Consider the following 26,893-nt stretch of genomic DNA (forward strand, 5'->3'; position numbering starts at 1 on the left):
AGACCTGCTCTCTGCTTATGGGTATTACAATATAACGTGCTTAAAATACCTACAGCAAAAGAAAGGAAGGGGACAAGGGCCTCCAATTTATAACATGAATTAGTTTTACAGGAACAGCATAAGCATTTGTCCCTGGGCTTTATAAAAGAACAGTTTTAGTCAAAAAGTAAAACAAAGCCACCTTCAGAGAATCAAGGACAAGGATTTGGCTGACTCATGTTGTGATTCTATTTCCTACTCTGCAGGAGTTGGGCGGGGTGGGGGGGATCTAAAGAGAGTCTAAATCCTGTCCTTTCATCCATCGTCTCCAAGTTAACAGATAAAGACTGGACAGTGCCCCCCACCACCGGAAGGTATGAGTGGACAGGCACGAAATGGGTTGGAGGGTTTCCCACGGGCTGTGATGGAGGGCCTCTCTCTCCCACTGTGTGGTGTACAAACCGTTACAGACATCATTAGACATTCCTCCCCAGAGAGCACACAGGGCACAGTAAACACCACACCACAGAAAGACATGTGCTACCAGCCTTTTTGGAAAGTCAGGAGATGTACTTTCTGGGTGTGACGACTTGAGGAAGAAGGGAAAGGGGAAGCCTATGAGACCTGAGCAAGGAAAGCAGAGCTCTCCTTCCTCCTCCAGCCAAGACTGCAGACAAAACAGCAGTCCTTCGTCTCTGAGAGGAGAGCCCACGTCGGAAGGCTCCAACGTGCGGTGTGACAGGTGCTTGCTCAGGGCGGCACTGTCTGCAGAGGGAGCTGAGCTCCCCCGGAGGAGCCCGTGGATGGGAACACTTGTCTAGAAGGAATCAGTGGAGAGCTGAGTAAACACAGAGCTCCTGGGGAAAGTGAATTGTGCAAGACAGCGGAGAGGCTAAGAGAAGTCCAGCCTTGGTTAGATGGTGGAACAGCCAAGGCTGAGGCAGGCATGTGGGACAAGTTTCCAGCTTGACATTTGTTTTAATTTTCTGTGCTGCCTTCCTTTTGGAGCCGTTCCTTTGCTGTCTTCTTTTTTTCATAAGGTTGGCAGGTAGCAACCTGCACCCAGGAAAAGAAGTGTCCTGGAGTTGGAGGTCTCCAAGACCATCCACCAAAGATGGAAAGAAATTCATATGCACGGGATGGTCTCCAATGTCACCCACATGTGTGACCTAAGTCCGCAGCCTCAGGAGCTTCCTGTGCCAATAGGCTGTTGAAGCAGCAGGCGGAGAGGAGGCGCAGAGTAAGGGAGGAGGAAGGCTGCTTCAGAGGAGAGTGTAGAGGTGGAGCTGGAGCTAGAAGGCTCTCAGCAAACTCCAGGGTCGCACACTAATCTGCCTCTGGACTTCTTAATTAGGAGGCAGGCTGTAAACATCTTCAGAATACTCCTGAATTTTTAAGTTAATTAGCATAAGCTTTTTAAAATGTGCCATTTATAGTAAGATTGCTCTAAAAAGAGAAACTTGTTGTCAAAAGCAAAACTGAAAGCAAGTTAATGATAAATAAACCTTCGATTTGAGTGTATGCTATACGCTGAGTGGTACACACCAGTTTCCAGAAAATGTCTTGACAGAGAACTGCTGGCTCTGATCCCTTAGGTTCTCCAACATGCGAGAATTACCGAACTCAGATCCTCAGGGTCAAAGAGGCTTGAAGAGTCAAGTGGTCCATGGCTCGGATTTACACATATATTTTTAGTGGTTGTATTTAAGGAAAAACTGAGGCTCAGAGAAGTTGAGAGGGTCACCCAAGGTCACACAGCTGTGCACTCCAGAGTCAAGAGTACATCTCTGATCCTCTATGGCCTGGAGCCCTTTCCACTAAAACACACCAAGGCTCCCCTCCCCATCCCTTCAAGCCGATGGGATGGGTAGGGGTTATGACTCTAAGGGAATAGCAGAGGGAAATAGAATTTTAGATCAGGGTAGGGTCTCACAGGTCCCATGCCATTCCCTTTACCTGTGAAATGAAGATCATCTCAAAGAGGTTGAACGGCCTGTCCAAAATGCTCAGGAATTAGTGACACAGCTAAGCCTGGAGCTTTCTGATCATCGGCCAGGGACCTTTCTCCTCTCAAAGCTCCCTCAGGTGCCCAGCAGCATCTCAGGTGAAACCACACCCAGAAAAGTGGCCCCAGGGCACCTCTGATGCTCAGAGAGCGTTCAATTAAACCCACACCATAGCCCCAGGCCTCACTGGGCTTATATAAGTTACCAGGTTTACTGGCATGGGTTGAATGGTGGCCCCCGAAAGATATATCCACAGCACATCTTTAAGACCTGTGGATGTTTGGGAAAAGGGTCCTTGCAGGTGTAATTAAGTTAAGGATTGTGAGCAGCTCATCCTGGAAGACCTGGGTGGGACTTAAATCCAATGACAAGTGTCTCCAGAGAATGGGGTTATACAGCCAAGGCCGCCAGAAGCTGGAAGAGGAAAGGAAAGGTTCTCCCCTGGAGCCTTTGGAGGGAGCGTGGCCCACCAACACCTTGGTTTTGTACTTCTGGCCTCCAGAACGTGCAAGGATCAGTTTCTGCTGTTTTAAGCATCCCCTGTTAGAGCAGACTCAGGAAAGTAACACATTTACAATTTCTATGGAAAAATCAATCAGGAAAAAAAAAATACTCTAAGGATCACAGAATGGATGAACACAATGTGGTCTATCCATGCAATGGAAGAAATTCAGCCTTAGAAAAAGGAAGGCAATGCTGACAAGTACTACAACGTGGATAAACTTTAAAGACATAGTGAAATAATCTAACCACCCCCCCTCCACACACACCCATCAAAAACAAATACCATATGTTTCCCCTCATATAAAATACTTAGAGTAGTCAGCTCCATAGACAGAAGCAGAATGGCCATTGGCAGGGCGGAGGGGGGAGGGGAATGAATGGGCCATGACTATCAGGTTTCATCTTTACAAGGTGTGGAAGTCCGTGGAGGTGGACGGCGGTGATGGACGTCCAGCATTCTGAATGCATTTAAAACGCTGAACTGTACACTTAAAATGGTAAATCTTACATTATGTGTCTTTTACCACAATAACAAAATTTGGTGGGAAAACCAAAAAGGAAGAATTACAGTGTTTACAATAAATCCACAATTACAATGTCTTACTGACCACAGGGTCAGAGAATAAAAGGCAGGGGGAGGAGAGGCCACTCTGTCACCAGTCCTGGCTTTCCTGGCAACCAGGCCAAACTGGCCCACAAGCTGTAACCACCGGTCTGTGTGCCTGCCGTGCAGGGCGTTCTTCTAAATCACACGCCCGTCTGGGGAGGGCAGCGCGCCCACTGGGCGGAACGTCAGCCTGCCCGGAACCCCGCAGCACCCTAGCCCTCGCAGCCCCGGCTCTGAAGGCGGCCTGCGGAAGGCGTCCAGGCCTTCGCTCTTACAGGTGGCCCTCAGAGAGACCGGAAGCCAGTCTGGAGAGGGGCCCCGGCAGGCGCGGAAAGCGCGGAAACACGTGGGCCTCCCAAAGTAAGCAGATGTTTCTTCAAAATGGCATAATCTTGGATCTAGTTTCATTTTAGATATTCCTTCCCAAAGTTTTTGAGCTAAATCTGAAGGTAATCAACGACCCCCCTCGCCCCCCTCGCCCTCCCGCCCCAGCCCTTTGCTTCTCCAGCTCATTTTGGGTAACACGGTTCCATATGTGGACCCAGGAGACAGCTGTTTCGCTCCACACCTCCTGTAGACATGACATGGCTGTCTCCAGCCTGGGGGCTGTGTCTAATACCTTCCTGCCTCTCTCCCTACAGCCAGACATCTGGGAAAGGGTTCTGATGGTTTCTTGCTATTGTGTTAAAATGAAATTTCCCAACGGCGTCTGACTCAACAGGTTAATTTCAGTCCTAGGTGGCAGATCAAACTTGGGAATGCTATTGGGCCGCCGGGCTCCTGCTTGAGAGGACCGTCTGGAGGCTCCGTGGAGGAACAGAGGCTCATTCAGGGGGTGGGCCGGGGAGCCCCCGCCACTGTACCTTGAGTCTTGTGATATGACCGCTGGACTTCCAGCTGCCCTTTGTTTGAGTAACATTCATTTTCTCCAACAGCGTTCCTGGGCCAAAAGCCCGGCTGCGATGTACACCCGGGCTGACAATGAAGCTTTACTGGAAGGTCCCCAGAACTCCCCCCCTGCCGCGGTGGTGGGTGTGAAGGCTTTGGGCCCTCTTCCCGGGTTTCGCGGCGGCCAGCGCCACCACTGTTCGTGGCCAGAGCTCTGCGCTCGTCTCCTAACTGGCCTCCCGTTACCGCTCTCATCCCTTTTCCATCCACTAAAAATAATTAGGGGAAAAATTCATGTAACATAACATTACCCATTTTAAAGTGAACCATTTATGGAAGTTAGGACATTCACAACCTGTGCATCCACCACCTCCATCTAGTTCCAAAACACTTTGAGCACCTCAATTGGGTATCAATAAGCAATGACTCCCCGGGTCCCCTCCCCCGCCCCCAGGCGACCACCCATCGGCTTCCCATCTCTACAGGTTTATCTTTCCTCTAATTGGGATTGTATAGTATGAGGCCTATTGTGACTGGCGTCACCCACTTGGCATGTTTTTAAGATCCATCCATGTGATCTTAAGATTTTAGTTTGTCTATCTGATGCGACATTTTGTTCATCCGTTCATCCACGGACATCTGGGTTGTTTCCGCCTGGCTGCTGTGAACAGATCTGCTCTGAACATGGATGTGCTTGTATGTGCCCATGCCCATCCATTCTGCATACAAAAATCTGAGCCCATCACATGACGCTCCAGCTACATCGCTTCAGTGGCTCCCCATCCCTCCTAGGATAAAGCCCGCATTCCCGGAAGTGACCAAGGTGCTCACACTGCCCCTCTCTGCTCCTCGGCAGCATCTCTCACAGCTGTTCACCTCCCCACCTGACTTTTTGTTTCTTGCATGTGCTGTGCTCGTTTGTCTTCACGGCTGAGCCTCTGCAGAGGCTGCTCCCTCTTCCTGGGACGCCCTCCCCCTGGGTGAGGGGCATCTGTATTGACGACCCTTGTCTGCCAGGTCAGTCCAAGTTGCTGTGCTAGCTCCCAGCCCAGCGCCAGTGCTGGCCCCTCTGCATTTTACGGACAGAAGGCATCTCCAAGCTTGCTGTGGGACAAGGAAGGCTACGCTGCACCTTGCTGCGAAGTTCCCCAGGACCTGCCCAGAGACACCTTGGGGGCCTCTTGGGTTTCTGTCCCATATCTCTGAAACATGCCTTGCAGGAAAGTGCCGATGTGGCTATGTGGGTTCGGAGCCACGGTGTCTGCCCCAGAGATGTGGCAACCCGCAGGACCAGTCAGTCACCTTCCCAACTGCTGGCGTCCTGCCTCCTCTCTGCTCAGGACACATTCTCCACCCCGAAAGGCAGGCCGGCTCTGGGGCCATCTTTACCTTTCCCATCAGCATGGGCTAACACCACAGGGGCCTGGGAGAAGTGAGGCAGTGACTCAGAACCCCGAATCCTGGTCCAACAATTCCACAAATGGCCTTGAGCTCAGGGGAAACTCAGCCCAGCCCAGAGGCAGAAGCAGGTGGGGCCACTGCTGAGAAAGCAGGAACTGAGCTCACCGGCCCGAGCCAGTCACACCTGAACTTGCCTGGCGTCAGGTCAGCCTGGGCCACAGGGTGTTCTGGGCCACACAGGAGGTGGATTTCTCAGGGCGGGGGAGTCTCCGCCTTCATCTGGCATCCACCCTTTCTTTTCTCAGCTTTAGCGCTGGGCCTCTGCTCCCTGAGACTGCACATGCCCACATGTGCAGGTCATCATGCAGGGGCACACATGTCATGCACACACCCCCATATACACATGCATGTGCCCTCCAGCACATGCACATATACACGTGCACACACATGAAGATACAGTTCTAACATTCTCTTCATTTCCTCTGTTTTAACTTCTAAAAATAAATATAGTCTAATATAACCCTCCCTTCCACCTAACTTCTAATAGTCCCTTTATCATTCTTTCTTTTCCCTTCAAACTCTCCAACATTCTAACTTCCACATGAACCTTCTGCAGAAACTGCCTGAGAAGACAGTACAATGCGTTAATTCTCTAAGACATCGGTCATCTGCAGCTGCTTTCTTTGCGCCGTAAGTGAGAAACACGTGGAAAGAGAGACTCTCGCGTCTCTGAGGGCCTCTGAGGAAAACGACGGCGGCTTTGAGGGGAGCCCGGCTGTCACTTACCTCCAAGACTTTGCCTGTGATAAACTGGTGACAGGCTTCACACTTCACCCCAAAGAGCCCCTGGTAGTCCTTCTCGCAGTATGGAGCGCCATCCCTGCAAGATGAAAGCATGTTCAGCGCCCGAGAGGAGGCCCGGGGTGGGGACCTCACAGAAACCCATGTCTCCCAGCCCTTTTTACAGGTGCTAGTGGACAGATTTCTCTCCCACCCGGCACCCACGTGCCTGGAAATAGGGCCAGACGTGAGCAAAACCCAGGAAACTAAAAGACGCTGAGACAGCGCTGTGGCTCTCCGGGCCACACAGAAGTCACGGCCACATCGCCGAAGGATGGCCAGGGCCGACTCCTCCATTGGCTGAGGCCTCACTAACAAAAACCAGGTGTTGTCCTCGTCCGCCACCGGGCCAGGTGGGCTTCAGATGTGGTGTCAGCGTTCCCGTTTCCCTGGGGAGGCCCTGACGCCGCCTCCCCCGTTCCCGAACTGCCTTGTGCTCCCGCAGCACCAGAGCCTCAGCCTTCAGGAGACCTGGGGCCCAGCCTTCCGGTCCAGCCTCCCGCATCCTCCCTGCCTCAGCGCACGGTGAAAATGTCACTGCGTGTGATGGCTGGAACAGCGAAAAAGCACCATCCTAGCCTTCAGGGTGAGTTTCAGGCTGAGCAGTCTGCTCCTCTGACTTCGGCCGTGCGTCAGCTTCACCCCAGACCTACAGAAGTAGACTTTTGGAAGGTGGGGCCCAAACTAGCCATATGCGTAAGTTAAATTCCTTTCATTTCGTTTCGAATAGCTGACACGTAGCTTGTTGGAGGACATGTTCTGGTTTTTCAAGCATAAAAAAGCGTATAAGGGAAATTTCCCCCTCATGGCCGTTCTCCTCCCACCCCAACCCCATGCTCATTCCTTCTTCCTTAACTCAGAGGGTAACCATCGAATGAGCTTCTCCAGGCTGCAGGAGAAACAAAACACAACACAACAAAAACACGCTTCATCTCCGCTAGCTATCATCCACACCAGCGTCTGACTCTAACACAAAACCATTCCCTGGTGAGCTATTTTGTTTATGGGTCCTAATGGGCCCAGTGCCTAGACCCCGTGTATTTTTTTTTTTATTTTTGGTTTGGGGGGTGGTCTAAAAATATAGGCAAGACCTGGAAGGGGAACAAACGTTTGCTCGTGCCACACAGGGGGAAAAATTTAGTGGAGGTAAAATTGCTGAATGCTCCATTGGTTACAACATATTACATCAGCTTTTTTAATTGTTAAATTAAGCAATGATTAACATCTCATTACAGTTATAGTAGGGAAACTAGGGCAAATGCAGAAGAATAAATGTTTGCACAAGTTTTATAGCCAAGAGCTGCTATTGATTGTGGGGTGTGAATGAATTTCGTTATGTCTGGTAGGTTAGAGTGGGGTCCCCAGAACAGGAACTAGAGGGGCCCTCCAGGAGCCCGCCTCACTTACTTGCTGATGTACTCCCCGGTGAGGACCTTCCCGCAGGATTTGCATTTAAAGCACCCCAAGTGCCACTGCTTTTCCAGCGCCAGCAGCGCCTGCCCGTTTTTGATATCTCTTCCGCAGCCAGCGCAATCTGGAAAAAAGCAGCAGCCAGCAGTTACTCCCTATTTGTTTTGCTAAATGCAAGCCCTCAGGCCACCTCGGAGCCCCTGTGTGCCCCTTCTCACGCTCAGCAAATATTTACTTAAGCGCCATTCCATCCAGCTTCCTCTCCCTTCGGAGAGTCTGTCCCCACAGGCCCCATCCTCACAGGGCAGGGACACTTCCTGGACCATAGTTGATGGGGGAATGGCGGTCCTTCATCCATTTATTTCCTTGGAAGTCACTTCAACACCCTGTGAGCTCCAGCTGGCCCGGAACATATTTCATTACAACGTCTTGGCCGTGACTTTCAGAGAGCTCTCCTGGGCCTTTATTCATTGAGGACACGGGAGCAGTGAGGCCCCTCAAGCTGGATGTCTGGCTTGATACCACACAGGGGTCCCTGGGACGCGGCTCACAACTCTCATCCTTGTAAACAGGACTCTTCTTCCTTATCACCCTAAACCAGACCTTCTGAGATGTGTCATCATCAATTAAATGGTTCTTCACGCTTTAGCTTTAAATTCTCCTTGGTGGATGCCCGTGGGGCAGATAAAGGAGACAGGCTTCTTCACGGTGAAGGGCGTGGGCCCTGGACGCAGCTGGCTCTGAGTCCGGCGCAGCACCCTGTTGCCTAGTCACGTGATCCAGGCTGGTGCTCCTGCTTTCTAAGCCTCAGTGTCCTCCTGTGGAAGCCCAGATGTTATTAGTGCTTTTCCTCATGTCTCTGATGAGGATTCAGTGAACTAATGCAGAGGCCCCCAACCTTTTTGGCACCAGGGACTGGTTTCATGGAAGACAATTTTTCCAAGGACATGGTTGGGGGGTAGATATGGCTTTATAGCCTACCGCTGGATGCAGCTTAATTGTCACTTGCCATTCACTGAGCGGGTTTTGATATGAGTCTGCAAGCAGTTGATTTATTATGGTCTCTGGGCAGTCAAACCTCTCGGCTCATGGTGATCTGTGTTTGCAGCTGCTTCCTAGTGCTACCATCACTGCCTCAGCGCCACCTCAGATCGTCAGCAGTGGACACTTATAAGGAGTGTACCCTAGTTCCCTTGCATGCACAGTCCACAGTGGGGTCTGCGCTGCTATGAGAATCTAATGCTGGGGCTGATCTGACAGGAGGCAGAGCTCAGGCAGTAAGGCAAGTGATGCGGAGTGGCTGTAAATACAGATGAAGCTTTGCTCGCTCACCTGGTGCTCACCTCCTGCCATGTGGCCCAGTTCCTAACAGGCCACGGACCAGGACCAATCCATGGCCTGGGGACTGGGGACCCCTGAACTAATGGATTCAGCATAGTGGCTGGCTGGCATGTACAAAGTGGCTCTACAAACATTTGCTATTACTATTGTTTTCAGTGTTATTCTGATTATTAAATTGTTTAGGGAAATTGAGTCTTTAAAAGAACCCAGAAGAACGTTAATTGGTGCAGCTTTTGTTTTTCTTTAATATTTTATTTATTTATTTTGAGAGAGAGAGAGAGGAAAGGAGGGAGAAAGAGAGGGAGAGAAACATCGACATGTGAGAGAAATACTGATCGGCTGGGACCTGGACTGCAACCGCAACCCAGCCATGTGCTCCGACCGGGAATTGAACCAGCTACCTTTCGGTTTGCGGGATGATGCCCAACCCACTGAGCCACACCAGTCATGGCAGTGCAGCCTTTTGAAAAGCAACTTAAACACCTACAAGCATTTAAAACTGATGTACCAGAGAAAGCACTGTTGTCCCCTGCTGATCATAGAAAGCTCTTATGGAATAAAGCAATGTCCACACCAGGCCAATGGGTACATAAAATGTGGTCTTCTGCCCACCTCCGTGATGGCTGCTCATTTACTAATGACACTTCTAACCCCCTTTAACCCTCTCCTCCTAGAAAAACTGACCTGCTCCTGCTTCTGGACAACACCCAAACCAGGACTGCTCCCGCCACCCGGAGCCCTCCCTACCATCACCCAGCCCGAGCCCCAGTCGACAGCAGCTCCTCCAGACACCACCCGGGGTGGCCCACAATTCCTCCGGTTGCCTGCCTTGCTTAAGAAACCCTGATTTTTAATTTTTTTTGACTGCAGATGGTTTCTGGTGATCTCTGGTCAGTGGCTATTAACATGGGTTTAGACCCAGTTAAAAATCTTCATGTCTAAGATTTTATTCTTCAAATAAACTTGCAAAAGTATGTGTATGTGTATGTGTGTGTGCATTCTCTGAAGAATACATATGCATTGCCCAAAGCATTTTTGTAACAAAACTGAAAATAGCCTCGATGGGCCTTAATGAGGGGCTAGTGAAATTAGTTATAGTATAGTAAATAATGGAATACTATGTTCTGTTAAAAAGAACAAGGTAGATTTGTTTGTGGACATGAAAAGATGTCAAAAATAGAATAAACTAGCTGTAGAACAATATGCATAACATAAGCTCATTAATAGAAAAACAGTAGGAAAGAAAAGTATGGCTCGTGTGGCTCGTTGGTTGGAGCATCGTCCCATAACTGAAAGACTGTGGGTTCAATTCCCAGTCAGGGCACATGCCTAGGTTGCAGGTTTGATCCCTGGTCTGGGTGCCTTTGATCCTTGGTTTGGGCTTACAGGAGGAAACCTATCAATGTTTCTCTTTCTCTCTCTAAAAGCAATGAAATAATGCCCTTGGGTGAGGATAAGAAAAAGAAAAAAGAACTCTTAAGACACCTCCCTCTGTGAAGGAGGACTCCACTTTTTACTTCACATCCTCTGTGTTAATATTTTTGCCATTAGAATGTAAATAAATGAGTAAATAAATATTAATAAAGTTAAAAACATACCTAATATATATGTTATAAATATTATAGATTAGAATTTCTTTACATATAGCCCACTGTAAGCTGAGTATCATATACTCATAAAGTATTTACATCTATTTTTTTAAAGCTGGGGTTTATATGTATCCAAGGATCTCACCAAAAATCTCATAAAGGGGATCTTACACCTAGTAGTTTACTGTAAAGATAAAATGGAAGGCAATAACATATGTTTATACACACACTTTGTAAAGGTTAGGAACCCAGTGTGTACATGGGATGAATGAACAGATTTTAATACAAATAGGAACTCAAGTTTTTCTCTATTATTCTGATTAGAGCATGACCACTAGGTGGCAGTAAAGATTTACAATAATAAGGAAGATGCTAGTTGATAACATTTTTTTTAAGTAGAAAATAAACTTTAGAAATGGCTTTTCAAGTCTACACCGGAAAACAGTTGGGCTCAGAGTGGTTGGCATAGCTATTCAAGGTCTTCCTTGGATGGACGTGAGGTTTAGGGTAAGCCTGGGCTGGAAGAAGCGGCTGTGAGGGGCCTCTGCACCCCACCCCTCGAAACACAGATCAAGCGAATCAGCAAAGACCGCCTCCTAGAATAGAGGATCCTGGCCCACATCAGCTGATGTAAAGTATTCTGGTGTATTCCACAGGGGCTACCCAGTCATTCCTCTCTGGACAAAACCATATTCTCCACTTAAGCCTGACATTCTGGGGAAAGAGGAAAAAACGTGCGGAGACAGAAAGATTTGGCTGGATTGTTCACCCCTCCCATGCTCATTCCAGCTGAGCTCCTTTGGTGGGAACAACGCATCCTACTCCCTATCTTCATGTTTTCAGCTGTTGAGAGAAGTGTTTCCACATCACTGAAGCAGCTGCTGATAAATATAGAAAGCCAGTGATTGGCACTGGAATTATCACCAAAGTCAGAAATAGGTGAATATGGGGCAGTGTCAAGGAAATCAAACCCTTTAGCAACTCACCAGTATTATACCAAAGGCAAAGAATCACCAAATGTGAGAAAAGAAAATGCCAAAAACAGCCTTCAACTCTTCACTCCCAGCCTTTTGTTCTCGACACCACGAGCCAAGTTAAACCAACATCCAAGTACATACCTGGTTCCCTATTTGTATCATTTTGTATGCAGGCAATAAATATCCTTGGTAATAGGGATCCTGCCTGTCTCCTTTAATATATCTTTTTCTGGGGAACGGGACATAGAGCCATGGAGACATGGGCTTCAAAATTATTTAAGCTGAAGGAAATGACAAACAGCCCTCAGGAAGGAAACCAGGGTTCCCAAGTTAAGAAAGACGTCACTTTCTTAAGCACTTAAGGTCCTGTCAGCCTGAATACCTAGGTTTTCCTTGAGAACTATTTCTGCCTTCCTAGAATTTCCCGTCTGGGAACAGTAAGGGCTAAAATGATGTCTTCTTCTATGAAGCTGCCTCTCTGAAGAAGAAGGCTGGGGCCATGGGACTTTGGAAAAGGGACCTGTGTGGTTACTAAATGCCCATGCATCCCCACCTTCCCAGGCCGGCGTGCTTCAGTCATACCCAAGGCCATGGATGAAGGTGGAAACTGCCCTTCACAGGGGCTACCCTCCTGGGATCAAAGCTACCAGGATATTTCATGAGACTTTTCCTAGTGTCTTGGAATTTTTGGCTATGGTCTGAGAACCGGAGGTGGTGATACATATTCAATCTTCCCAAAGAAGGGTGCTGGGAATACCCTTGCCAGACTTACGGAAAGAGAGCAGAAGCCACTTGGTCACGCTCAGCCGCTATCGCCCACCTACCTCGGAGATCAGAAATTTGAAAAGGTATGGAGGGGAGCAGGAGTGGGAATGGGGTGTGCTGCCACTGTCCGGCTCACGGGGGACGCGGCGGGTCCCGTGGCTGGCACCCGCGCCCAGGCATCCTGAATGAATGCCCGAGAAAGCTGCCTGCCTATGAGGAGACCAGCGGGGAGTGGAGCCTGAGACTGGGAAGGAGGGAGGGCATGTGCAACCACAGGGTTGCCAGAAGCTGCTTGCTTTTGTCAAGGAATTCAAAATGTGCCCCATGAAAATATATGCCTCCATCCCACGTTAGCGGAAAGAGAAGCCCATCGATGATAAAGTTACACCCTTTCCCTTCTCCCTTAAATCCCCTCCTCCTGGCCCAAACCCCAAAAGTGCCACAAGTGGGGTAGGAAGGGGGTAAAGAAGGGATTGAAGAGGAGGCTGGGCCCCCTCCCCATTTCAGGCCTCTAGTTTAGGTTGGCCTGCGTGGGGAACAGGGTGCAGCTCTGAAGCAGACGTGAGAATAATGTGTTCAACTGGACTGGATTTTTAAGAGCCGAAAGCGATCAGAAAGCTATAATAAAACAATATTAAGGGTAGGATAATAAAAGTAGCAAAAGGAAAAAATAAGATTCTTCTTTGTTTTGGCCTATTCTATACACTAGTTGTACTCCAATTCTATACATTAACTACGATTACAGACTTTGGAGGCAAAGAAACCTGGAGTCAAATTCCAGCTCTGATACTAAAGCAAGGGACTGCGGGCAAGCTGGGTAGCACCTGGACTCAGTCTCTTCATCTGTAAAATGGGCGTGTTAACAACACTTACCTCCTGCAGCTGCTGTGAGGACTGGAGAGAAAGTGAGAAATCACTAAGCTGAGTGTCAGGCACATGGCAAACGCTCAATGTCTGCTGTTCTCACAGTTGTAATAATCTCATACAACTTACATTTCCTCTTCCCCTGAACATATAACTACCGCCCACTGTCAGCCTGTAGGGAAGGCGTTTTGCTTTCTCTGATTCCGTAATCACGAGCATCATAATATTAACATTATTATTATTTGTTATTACTCAGCTTTGAACTTGTGAAAAGTCTTATACTTCCGTTACCTCAGTCCACTCTTACAGCTCCTGCTAAGCTGAAAGGGTAGCGATTACCTGCCTTTCACAGACCACTTGAGAGCCAGAGGGACCCCGACGACCATTTGATGTAAATGCTTCATTTTACTTTGGAACTAAGGCCCAGGGTGGACCCGGGCTTTGCACAGGCCACACAGATCAACGGTGTCTAGTTAACTGCAGAGTTGATTCCAGGCCGCCACAGCTTCCCAGGCTTCTCTGGGTTTAAAGTTCTACTCTTGGGGTCGCTTCCCTGATTATTGCCTCCTCCACTGTCAAAGGGCCAAAACAGCTGTGATGGAACTTGAACATGAGGTTCTTTGGAGGGTAAAGGCTATATAGTTAGAGAATTATTGTGAAAGTAATGTAAGTCACAAAAGGGGCCAAAGACGAACTTCCCTCTTTTAATCGATGCTTTCTGGGATACTAAGATGTGAAAAGAAAGTGCCCATAGAGATTTTGAGTCAGTTGAGTATTTCCTTCCTTTACTGTAAAATTAAAAAAATTAAGAATAAAAAAAATCAAGTTTCAGTACTAAAATTGTTGCCCATATAAGTTTCAGAAAATTCAAGCTCTCCCTGAAATCCTTTTTTATAAGTGATAATAAAACAGAAAATCTATTTGTCATCAACAAACATTAGCACATAAATTCGTAGCTACACATGTGAATGAAAAATAGAAATGAAATCATTTCAGATGTAGGTTATTATTAATAGAAAGTGGAGTAAGACTTTGGAGACCCTATAAAATATTCAAGTGGTGTCGTTTTAGTAGACTATTAACTCAAGGCATTTTATGCCTGGCCAAGGCTCAATTTGAGAGTTTTCAGGACAGCAAAGAACAAATTTCAGTTCCATGGTGTGGCTAACTTGAGGTCCTAAATGTAATGACATCATATCTTGTCATTCAACTCTTTCTAGAGGACATGGATTGCCCATTATCTTGTGTGATAAAAATGGGGAAGCTAGAACGCTAGAGAACAGATGCTCCATCCAAAAGAGACAGAAAGAAGGGACACAGAGGAGCGTGACCTGAACCTGGGTCAGATTCCATTAGGTTAACAAGCTGCCTTAAACACGAGCCTTCAACACGTGTCAGATTAGCCTCGGACACATGGATCCCTTCGTGGGGATTACTGTTTGGAGGCACACAGTGGCTGCCCACTTTCTCCAGGGCGGATAATTCTAGCCTGCCAGCGTGTCCACTGCTCCACAGGGTCTGCACGCCAGCTGCCACCCATCAGCACACTTGAACTGGCTGCATGCACCGATGTTACTATCTGGGCCTCTTGTGTAGGCCCTTCAGTTTGCAACCCATGGATTTTAAAAAAAAAAAATCCTTACATTATTTTTTATAAGAACTGGCCTAGGGTTTTCATCTCTTTAAGGTACAAAGGATTTGGGTATTTAAAAACCTTTCCTTGACCAAAAGACCACATCATTTAATAGTGATAAGAACATCGCTCTAACAAGTGGATCTTGTTGAATGTTGACTTTCTTTCATCTCCATGCGGGCTCTTCGATATTGTCAGGTTCCAAAACAGACATGTATGCGTTGACAAATACTCACTGGCTGCAGTCCTTTTTTTAAAAAGAAACTTTAAACCATGTCCCTGAAATAAGTCCACAGATTTCTTTTTTTGGCACCTCATGGCCAACACCCAGGTATGGGGTCACCATAAGAAAAGACAGGGGGAAAGAAAAAGAAAGAAAGAAAGAATAGGTCGAGGACAAAAAGAATGTGAAACTGCTAATATGTTAGGCTAAGCACTTTTCAAGAGTTAGTTTTTAAAGAGTTTGGTTTTTTTTTTTTTAACTTCTGAAACTCCATGCTGCTATTAGCCAAAAAAGCAATATGATACCACAAGACAAATACTGAGGGCAGGGGCAGGGCACAGGAGGGGAGGTCAGAATGTTCATGTAGATGCTGTATTTGCCACTCTGTGGCAAAAGGGGTCTCTTGCTATGAATAATTCATATCTCAAATTCAGTAAAAAACGGCCCAGAATTATTCTAAAAGGTTTACGTGCTGCTGACTAGGTAACCTTGAACCAGACCTTCCATAATCACCCCTGGCCCTGCCTAAGTCAGTTGCTTCCCTTGCTGTCTTGATGGTCACGATGCAAGCACTGCACGCCAGGGCAGCCTCTGGCCTGCTATTTTAAGGAAGGTTCTTGTTGTCTTTGGAAAACAAACACTGCCCAACAACAAGTCCTCATGGGCTACAATAGCAACGAGGGCCCAGCCTTCCTCGGGGCAGCAGGGTGGGGGGCGGGGTCTGGCAGCAGCCATTTCCCGAGCTTTCTGTAATTTCATGTGGCAAAAATCCCATCTTTCCTCCTCTTCAAGAGTATATACTCTCAGAATTTCAGTGAAGTGGAAGCCCTGCATACTTCCAGAATTTCTGTTACTTTGGTCATCACTTTTATAAATATAGACCATTTACACATTTGAAATTTCCACTTCTGATCCCTAAACCAGTGCTCACAAAATTCTGTTAGGAGTATTAGGGATTTTCAAGGTGAAGATGCTCTCTCCTTTCACCAGTATTGGTGTGTTTCCCCCTGCCACATTCATGAGTAGAGTCTGAATGGGAAGTTAAAAGGAGCTGGACTATTTGCCTTCCCTCTCTTCCTAATTGATTATGCAGTTATTAAGCAGAAATCCCCATGGCTAATGCTGCTAGGCACGAGGGTGAGCATCAAAGAAATTGACTTGGTACCAACCCAAAAGCATTAGAATTGAGAGTCTGAGAAGCTCTGCTAATTGCCCTTGGAAGGTGGCTTTGACTGGCCCACAAATGAGCCACAGCACCACAGCGTGAAGGCCTGCTCGGCGCAGGGTGAATGATGCGGGTAATATACACAGTGAGGATGCCATATATTAAGAGTGTACATTTATAGAGCAGAATATATACATTAAAAAGGATGCTGAAACTGGTTAGGAGCTGAGAACTTCAATATCTACTTTAAGAGAGTATCTACTCCCTTGTCAAAGAATCTCTTAAACAGCACCTCTTCCATTTCCCTGAACTACAAATGAAAACAATAGCAAGCCTGCATTTCATTGGGATGCAATGGAGATTCTTTGATGGGAAATAAAAAGTATTAGCATAAAACCTTAACACTATTTTGTCCCCTGCTCCAATTTTCAAGTTTCAAGTCCTATCAAAGGAACTCTACATGTGCTCACATGCATGTTTTCAGAACTATAACTAAAAGAAGAGCTAAGGTATGGAATAAGCCATTATCTAAGTAAGTACAATCACAACTTCAAAATTCCCAACTAACAATTTCAAAAGCTCAGCTGGTGGCCAGAAAAGCCCGGAGGCCTGTTGCTTTTTTGGCTCTTGCCCTGCACGCTCAGTCTGCATTTGCCCACTGTGGTTGCTCAGCATCATTTCTGATGATACAAACATCACAGGGATTGTCCTGAGATTAAAAGTAGGATTCTCTTTTGACTACAAATGCCACCAGAACAGCAAGAGGAAGATGGGAAGATAGGAAAACAAAGCCAAGCGTCACCCAATCACGACAGGCTCTCAGAAAAGCCTATGGTCTCATGGCGGCCTCAAGGATACTGATCTTCAACCTGCATGGGTGACAAGTTCCAGCTGTAATTTCAATGGGCAAGGTGGTCGTGCCATGGGACCTCTCCCAGGGCAGGGCAAGTGACCATTCACATAGCACATGGCTCGACCGGTACTTCTCTGTGGGCTGGGAGCAGTTCTCCTTTCTCCTTACAATGTATAATCCAGACATGCCTTGCAAACAGTGTTTGATACCTCAGCCACCCCGCAAAAGGGCAATCGTTATACATACTTCGCCAGGAAGACAGTACCAATGTGTTCTAACCTCAAAACCTGAGTCCTGAGCACTTGTGATCCATTTCTGGACAGTGTTGGGAAAAGTTAGGGTAAGACTTCCAGCAGTAGGCTGTGCTCACGTGGTCTCCTACTCGGTTTATGGCCAGAGTGGAGGAGGAAAGGGATGTAAAGGAGAAGGAGGGGTGGGAGAGCAAGACAACAAGGGGCGAAGAAAGATGGGTGCCCCAGATAAAGGCTGCTACCTGCAATCCCCTGGGGCCGTTCAGTGGCGCCCGTGCCACAGCCTGGCGCGCTGTGAACATGAGGGGACATGGACCCAACAGTTTCTAGGTTCAGAAAAGTGGTGGTCACTGCTTTCAAGATTTGGGATAATCCTTAGCAAACCTTTCTTAAAACTGAGACTGAAACAAATACTTGAACAAGCATGTTCACAGCAGCGCTGTTCACAATAGCCAAATGTGGGGAGTGAACTAAAAGTCAGTTAACAGACAAACGGATAAACAAACTGCGGTCTACCCATACGACGGACTATTATTCAGTGGTAAAAAAGAAGAAGGAAGTGCTGATAAACGCCACAAACTGAGTGAACATTGAAAACATTATGCTAAGGCGAAGATGGCAAAAATAAAAAGCCACATATGTACAATTCCATCTATATGACATATCCAGAATAGGTAAATACACAGAGACAGAAAGCAGGCTGGTAGTTATCAAGGCTGGGAGAAAGAGGGAATAAAGGCTTAGTTGGGTACAGGGCTTTCTTTTGGGGTGATGAAAATGTTTTGGATCTACGCAGAGGTGGTGGTCATATATACAATATTGTAAATGTACTAAATATTCACTATAAAGTGGTTAATTTTGTGTTATGTGAACTTTACCTCAATTTTTAAAAACTGTAACAAGGTTTGTTCTTGAACTGATTTCCCTAATTTAGTTGTGAACTTTAACCGAGCGAAGAGTTTCATAATTAATCTTTAACTGGTTATGGTTACCCAGCATACACTGGCTCTTATCAAAGAGGAAATCAGGCTTGAATTCTGCGTCAGTTTCTCGGATTCAGTAGTCATTAGTAAACATCAGCTTACTCACTCTATTCCAAAGATAGGAAGAAGGAAAGAAGGGGTAGAATGTCAGTTTTGTACTTTTATCATGTGACAAGTCACTTAATACGCATATGGCTGAAGGTCATAGCAAGGGCAAACTGCCCTGAAACTTCAGTCTGGAATGAATGGGCCTTTTATTTTCTTTTGTAAAATTAACATTATTTAGTACTTTGGTTTTAAATAGGTAATACATACACATGGTTAAAATTTTTTTTTTTCATATAGTAAAAATAATTTCCTCTCCTTCCTGTCTCCTAGCCACTCCCTTCTTCCCTACCGGAGACAAGTACTAACAGCAATTTCTCAATATCCTTCTGGGACATTCTGTAGGAATGTCCAACTACAGGTATACACAGCGGTCCTGTGAACAGCTACATCTTTAATGCCACTGTAAATTTAAAAGTAAACTGGGGAATGACTACTGTTCCAGTCATTAAAATTCTAATTTTACTGATAAGTTCTTAGAAGGTGTGGGTCTCAATACAAAAGAGGCATATCTAATGAGACAAAATAGCAAACAACAAAATGCCATTAACTTCCCATCCACTGATAACACTTCCAAGATAACTGATGCTCTGGGACCTTTATGTCTGACTCGTAATTGTTATAGATTTCAGTTTGAAAAAATCTGAACATAAATGTGCCTTCTGCAATATAACCTGTGTGTTTGCAATAAACCTCTGCCCACTACGGAAATTCTTGATTTATTTATTATTTTTTTAATTTATTTTTTACTGTATTTTTTCCATCACCATTTATCCCCCTTACCATGTAAATTCTAAACTCCACCCCTCCCCAGTAGAGCGGCACTGGACCTGCCAGGCCAGGGGCTGGCCCCCTAAATGCCCAGAGAGGTGAGGTCTCCCTCCAGCCTCACACTCAGAGGCAGGGAAATACATGCCCTGACATTTCTACTTTAAAGAAAAAGCCAGTGACTCTGTCACCAACGAATTTATCTGAAGCAATAACCGCCTTCCCTTTCATGACACAAGGGAAAAAGCTTACAAATAAGATGAGAAAAGTTTAAACATGTCATTACACCTTTCCTCCCGTGTACTCACGCTGCCTGTCCCTATGTAATTTGACAAAACCACAAAAGGTATTCTTCCTTCAGGCAGCAGTCAGACCTCCACACTCCAGACCTGGGAGCTGGGATCAACGTCCCCAAAGGCCTTCCTGGGATGGCATCAGCTCATTCACTAAGTGAACATGTGCACTTGCTGTGTGCACAGTGTTATTTAAAAAAAAAAAATACTGTCCTTGCCATTCAGCAGCTCATAGTCTGGTCGGAGAGATAAACACAGAAAGCCCTAACCCATGGTAATAACTGCCACAGTAGAAATGCAAGGCACAGCTTTGGCCCTGCTGCCAATGGAGCCTCAGCAAATTCAAGGCTTTTGGCATTTTGTGGGACACTCAAAATAGTACATGATTTTTGACAAGGAGACACATGAGCGAAATGCTCTAAGAAAAACTGAGGTAAAATTGTATACACTTCCCTAGCACTTAGAACAATATCCAGAAGATATTGTACCCCAACACCCTCACTGTTGATTGAGGTGAATTTTGGTGATGACATTTCAGTGGTTTTTATCTCTTTCTTTGTACTTTTATGTAGTCTTCGTATTGTTTTTTACAATGAACACTTAAACCTGTTTGAGAAGAGAAGACGGTTATTTGCCATGTTGGCTTTGATTCAATTTCCAGAATGTTGATCTAGGGCTCCCTATGCTAGACCTTGTGTAAGAGAGAAAGATAGCGGGGTGTTTATATTTAATGAGTTCATTATCTTGGTGGTGGAGGTGGGCACATCGAAACAATTAAAATGCAATATGCATCATAGTAATATATTCAGTGTGTAATAAAGGATTTGGCTGGTGCTTGGAACATAGCAGGTACTCAAAGAAATGCGTGTTGAATGCGTAAATGGCATCCTGTATCTTTTTTTGATGAGGTTCTTTCATTCATCTTCCTCACCTTTTCTCCATAACCGCCATCACCGACACCAGGTCACTAATTTTGCACACCATAATCTCCATCACCACCTTCATCTTTCTAGAACGTTGTTCACATCTGGTCACCCTCTAAAAACTACTCCCAGGAGCTCCACATCGCCAGGCTCCTCAGGGCCTCCCGGGACATGGCCCTGTCACTCTCCTTCCAATTTCACTTCTCTGGATGTGGAACAACAAAGCCTCTTTTCTGTTGGGGTTTCCCCCTATGTCTGTTGGGGATACTTGCACTGCTTTTACAAGTATGCTCTCCACATTCATCCGTTCCTCTCCTCCCCTCCCATGCAGGATCTCACTGAATTGTCAAAACAGCCCTTGCATGTAACTGTTTCCCAATTTTTAGACGAGGGCACTGAGGTGGTGAGTCTTCCAATACCTTGCCTTGAGGTTGCATGGCTAAAGAGGGAGGACTAGGATTTGAGCCCAGCCCTTGGAAGGGTACAGCCTAGGTTCCAAATCATTGTGCCATGCCCTCTTCCTTCGTTCCTTTCTGATTCTAAATATCTCCAAGCTCAAGTCCCAGTCTTGTAACTTCCTTAGAGAACCTTGGCTAGTATCTGGATGTGCTTACCAGAAGTCATGACTTTCAAGCACTGTGTTTATATACATCCTCACAACCCCTTGGGGAGAAGCTGTTATTGTTTCCCATTTTATAGACAAAGAACCAGGAGCCCAGAGAGACTGAGTTCTTAACGCCACACAGCCCGGAAGTTGGGGAAGGGGAATTAGAACCAGCCATCAACCTGCCAGGAGCACATGCTCCGTAGCGGTTCCCTACCAGCTCCCCTTCTGCCACCCTGTCCTACAGGATGGCTGTGTCTAAAGAGGGAGGGGCAGATCTGTTTTTGGAGACCCTGCCATAAAACATGTCACAGAAATCAAACTCCAACCATCCATGGGCTGTGTAGGTGGATGTGTTCCTACCTTCACTGGCTTTTATATTGGCAGACAATTATCAGGTGAGCAGATAAAGACAGTTATAATCAACAGGAGAGAGAAAAGAGCAGAGCCACAAAAAGTAGGGACTGTCTACGGAAAAATTCAGAAAGGAATGCCTGAACAGTAAGTTCTTGTTTTGTGAGTATGCAGCACTTGCATGCATTTACTCATTTAATCCTACAGGGTAGGTACCTATCACCCTCTCGTTTTACAGATGAAGAAATGGAGGATGGAGCGGTAAAGAGACCGCTAGTCAGAGGTAGAGCAAGGACCTGACCCAGGCGGTCAGATGCCAGTTCAGACCATTACTCCTCCACCTGTTTATTGTTAGGTGCCTTGGCAGATGAGTCCCACTCAACTGGCAAATGATTTCTTTTTTTTGAGAGAGAGAGAGAGAACATAAAGATTAAATAAAAATTATCTTGCAAATGTTAAAAGCTATCGCATCAAATAGAAAAGGAAAATAAGTGGAAAATTCTTCTTCTCTTTTGAACACATGCACGTGACTCTCCCTGAAATGACTGAAATTTGCCCTGATACCTCTAGGAGTTCCAGCGGCAACAAGCACAATGGCCACGCCGTGCAGGGCGGGAGGGGAAGACGGGTGGGGAGGCATTGGCGTGTGGGTGTCCCTTCGTCGGCCCGGCCAGCCCGCACGCGGTCAGACACCAGTCAGACACCCTTTGGCATGGAAAGGGTAATTGTAGACAGCAGCCCGCTCCTCCTCAGGTGCCTGAAATAGGTAGGGGTCGCGTAGGGAATGACAACCCAAACCCGAGTCCCAACACTGGGTTGTCACACACAGACTCCCCCGCACATGGTTTCTTAACCCGTGGGAATCCGGTCCCCCCCTTATAGGCAAATACATGGAGGAAGGAGTTGGATTAAGCTTTAGAGGATGTATGTAACCTTCTAGGAGAGCATAATGCCTCCTGGACATACATTTTATTTCCAAAGTAGGGGTCAGCTAGACATAAGCAATTAATTTTTTTAAAGTTTTATTCATTGATTTTTAGAGAGAGAGGGGAAGGTAGAGAGAAACATCCATCTGTTGTTCCACCCGTCCACAGCCTCCTTGGGTGCTTCTTGTAGGTGCCCTGAGTGGAGATCAAACCCACAACCTTAGGGTGTTGGGATGACTATCTAACCAACTGAGCTACCCAGCCAGGGCCTCTGGGTTTTGTTTTTTTTTTATTAATAAGAAAAGCAATCCAATTAATGTTCATCACAACCCTGTAACATAACTTACTATCATCTCTATGTTAAAAAATGGTTATTGCTTATGGAATCCAAATTGCATTAGACAGCAAGTTTTAATCAATTCAGGGGCAATTATCCTTAATTGAAGCTGCTTGTTTCTGTGAAAGACTTCCTGACGGTTTCCATTCACGGAATCTTGCTCTAACAGGGAGGCAACTGTGGCAGCTACAAAGTGCACTGCCTTTGGGGGCAGGACACGTGGATAATGTGCCAACCAGTCACGTCACCGCCCTGAGGCTTGGGACCCCCACCTTTGAAAATCAGATAGCGATGCCTACAGTGTCAAATCAACACTGGGGACGGCTTCTGGAGCCAGACAGCTGGGGTCTGCGTCCCAGCCTTGCCGCTCAGTGTCTGTGTAATCTTGTGCAATTTATTTAACCTCCGTGACCTTTTGTTTCTTCATTTGTAAAAAGGGGAAAGTTTTCATGCCAGTGTATACTGATGAGGGCTAAATGAGTTAAAAATTTTAGACCAGTTACACAGCGCCTGCTACACAGTGACCGCTATGGGAGTTTGGTAAAGAAAAATAAATAGATATAAAGGTTAGGAGAATTATTGTCAGGTGGAAGGAAGCATAGCCGAGTGTCCCTGATGTCACCGGCACTTCAGCGGGGGTTGTCTCTAAATGAGAGCCATGCAGACGAGGCAGCCCCTGAGCAGGAGACAGAGAAACTGCACCTCTGTCTAGGAAGCTTGAACTGAGACTATTTTGTATAAGTTCCTTGGCTTCTGTTGGCCATTCCTCACTTCCGCTCTCCCTCTCATGCTGTCTTCTCCTGCTATTCGGTGATTATGGAAAACCAGCCACAGTATGTGAAATAAAACTGGGGTTCAGAGAGCAAACTCATTTTTCAAAGAACATTTCAAAGGAAAAAGAGGCTGGCTCTCTGTTATAGTTCATCGACTCTGTGAACATTATCAAAAAAGAGTCTCATTTTTTTACTTTTATTCAGAAAGCTTTGCCAAGTTAAAAAAAGAAAAGAATCAGTCACATCAGGATAGTTTTCATGCACTGTACAAGGCAGTTCTTCAAGAGTTACAAATAACAGCCAAATGTTTTCTAATGATGCTCCAGTAAATTTCAGAAACTTGCTGAAAACTCCCCTGCTCGAGTGTCCCTGTGCCTACCTCATCTGGGTATTTTGCATGTGTGTATCCACATTGCCGAGCTCTCTTTTTGGCAGACGCCCACACCCACATGCCCCATAAATGCTATTTGAGTACTTATCTAAATAGACAAGTACTTGTTGAAAATAACAATGAACTGATCAAGGCAGTTGCTCAGAATTGGGATTTTATCCATTGGGAGCAAAGGAGAAAATATGATTTGTTCCAACAGTTTGCTCATAAGCAGTAAGTATTATATCTGCCATTGGAGATGTAATGGATTTGAGTATGATACATTTTTACAGTGAAAATTTTTATTCCTTTTTATGTACATAACCTATATGCCATATAAAAATAGAAAAGAAAAAAATGTTTAATAAAAATTGGAATAACCATGGTGGTAGAGCTGTGACTAGGAAATGGGATCCCAAATTGCAAGGATGGAGAGGACTAAAAGCCTTAGAAAATACCCCATTTTCACCCTGGCTGGTGTGGCTCAGTGGACTGAGTGCCCCCTGCAAGCAGAAAGGTCACTTGTTCGATTCCCTGTCAGGGCACACACCTAGGTTGTGGGCCAGGTCCCCAGCTGGGGGTGTGCAAGAGGCAACAGATTGATGTTTCTCTTCCTTTCTTTCTCCCTCCCTTCTCCTCTCTCTGAAAATAAATAAATAAACCCTTAAAAAAAATAAATGGTGCAGGTTGACTTTCCTACCAGTTCTTTAAAAATATACATATATAAATGTATCAATATAAATATAAAAAATATATGTATATATCTCTCTCCCACTTTTGATTTACGAATCCAAACAATGAGTAATATTAGACGAAACAAGAGAGAGCTCCAAACCAGGAGCCCAAAGACTGCCTCTAACCTGCCTTTACTATTGGGTGCTTGAGTGTGCCCATGGGCCTCTATTTCCTCACCTATCAAGAAAGATAGTTGCACTAAAGGACCCTATGGGATCAGAGGACACAGCCAATGGTCTGGGGCATGACACCCTTTTACAGCTGCCGCCCTACCCTGGGATGACCTGCTTGGGGTCAAGAAGGTAAGGACAGTGAAGGCCTCGAAATCCTACCAGGGGCCTCAGACTACAGCACTTTTCAGTCATCGTCCTATTCAGGCTACTATTATTTGTCAGCAGGACATATAAGTCCTCATGCTAAGGGTCCAGTCTTATTGAATAACATGCCCTAACATTTATTTTCTTCTTCCCTCCCCATGGTCAAAATCTAATTTCTATGCAAATGCTTTGGTCAGAACATGCCTATTTTTAACAGGTATCAGGATTCTTCTACTTTAACAGGAAAATGTGGAATCATTGTCACAAATTGTGCGGAATTCCTCTGGAGTGGAAGTAGCTTATCTCATTTGCAGGGGCTCAGAGCAGCAGGGCATAACTGTTTTTGCTCCAGGTCTCCCAAGGACTGGCAATACCCGCCAAAACCAAGGCAAACCTCTTGCTTGCTTTCTAACGCCTCAGGAAAGAGGTGGAGGTAGAGTGTCCTTGTTTGGTGCCCAGCGGTCAGATACATCTCATCGAAAGGTTAACTGGCCTACTCAGTGTTATTTCCTGAAAGAAATAGTGCAATTGACTACTACTGTTTTGATTTGGGGGAGGATGGCTCTCTTTGGACTCCCACAGGTCAGACAAGACCTTCACGAAGAATGACAAATGCCACCATATCGTGTGTTGCCGCTTTTTCCGGCTCTCTCCTCAGGTGTCACCTGGACTGAGCCCTACGAACGCAGCCCCTTTGGCCTTCCTCCTCCTGCTTTAATTTCCTCTGCCTATTAGATATTTTTGTGTTTGCATTTCTTATCGCTCCCCTGCCACCAGAAAATAAGCCTCTCGAGGATGCTGACGTGGCTCTGTCCGCACCTGCGCCACTAGTGTGAACAATACACATTGTAAGTATTCAGCAAATTACCTGTCCAAAGGCTAAGTATCAGAGACCTTCCAGGTGAATAAAGACTATTTAAGGGGAAGAAAGAATAAAGAATCACTTAAGGGAAAGTATAAATCATTCCATGTGTCCTAGGCATAGCAGGGACAGTTTTTTAATACACAGAGATGACAATCACATCACCACCCAACGCTCTCACGTCTCAACCTCCATGGCTAGAGATGGCATTTCTAATGTAAAGTTGTATAATTCTTTGTCTCTCATGTACTGTCAAAAGGCACAGAGTAGTGTCCAATTCCATTTATGTCTTTTTGCAATAAGGGAGATGCTCTTCATTGCATGGGTTTTAATCGCAGCTCCATGTTTTACAACTGAAAATGCCTTAGACAGTATTACTCTTGGCCCCGGCTAACTGAGCTGCCTGTGGGCTATGAGGGACTGATGTCAACAGGGAGCTGGGCACTTACTGCTGGAGCAGGAGGCTTCCTTAGGGCTGGACGACATCGGCTGGGCACAGAGTTGACAAAGGCAGTCTCTCCCATTGAACGTGACACGGTCTCCGGGTGGAAAGGGACGCCTGGAGACAGAAAGACATCGCTCTGCAGGTTATTCCAGAAATTTCATTCCTGTCCCTTATTCCTTCTGCCTGCTGCCCTTGGTGCCAATTCACTTCTTGGAGGAGCACCAGCCAAAATGTCTGAAATGCCCCCTTCACCAAGCCAGCCAGCTGGATATGGTCCAAGCAAACAAACGTGCCTCGGTTTGAGAAGGGAGAACGCACTGCTTCCACGGGCATCCCGAGAGTAAAAGGGGATTGGTTCGCCCCTGCCTGCCAGCTGGGGGATGTTCCAACAAGTCACTCAGCAGGGCACACACAGTAAAATTTTCCATTTTCCAAATGGAAAGTCATTCATGAAGAAACATTTTAAATGCCATAAATTCTTATTCAGGCTTAAGGCCCCTCCCAAGAGAACTGGTTATAAGTCAAGCATTAACTCTTTCAGTTCCCAAGACCTATGTGATAAATTAGGCTGAATTAGACTTTATCCGGGACATCTGAACGGGGGATGTGAATGTAACAAAGTGCTGGGTGCAGCCCAGTCTCTTCTGGAGAAATGTGACAATGCTGTAAATATCTGCTTAAAAATTACTATCAGCTTCTCTTCAAAAAGAGAATTTCCTTTCACACAAGACATTCATTAGTAACAACGCATTTTGCAAAAAGTACTGCCTTCTGTATGTATGTTATCATCTTCTCCAGCTCA

General features: G+C 46.1%; 1 protein-coding gene across 11 annotated transcripts in view; it reads right to left on the reverse strand.

Moving 5' to 3' along the window:
• Positions 1-26,893, reverse strand: part of ABLIM1 (actin binding LIM protein 1) — a 260,716-nt gene that overhangs the window by 85,236 nt on the left and 148,587 nt on the right. For all 11 annotated transcript variants that reach the window (XM_054581575.1, XM_054581574.1, XM_054581573.1 and 8 more), the window contains exons 4-6: positions 26,096-26,205; positions 7,633-7,759; positions 6,172-6,265 (exon numbers count right to left, since the gene is read on the reverse strand). In XM_054581575.1, coding sequence (XP_054437550.1) covers positions 6,172-6,265; positions 7,633-7,759; positions 26,096-26,205 — 331 coding nt within the window. The remainder of the gene's footprint in view (positions 1-6,171; positions 6,266-7,632; positions 7,760-26,095; positions 26,206-26,893) is intronic.

The sequence above is a fragment of the Pteronotus mesoamericanus genome, unplaced genomic scaffold (genome assembly GCF_021234165.1).
Source record: "Pteronotus mesoamericanus isolate MK-2021 breed Mesoamerican mustached bat unplaced genomic scaffold, CSHL_Meso_final contig_657, whole genome shotgun sequence".
NCBI lineage: Eukaryota > Metazoa > Chordata > Mammalia > Chiroptera > Mormoopidae > Pteronotus > Pteronotus mesoamericanus.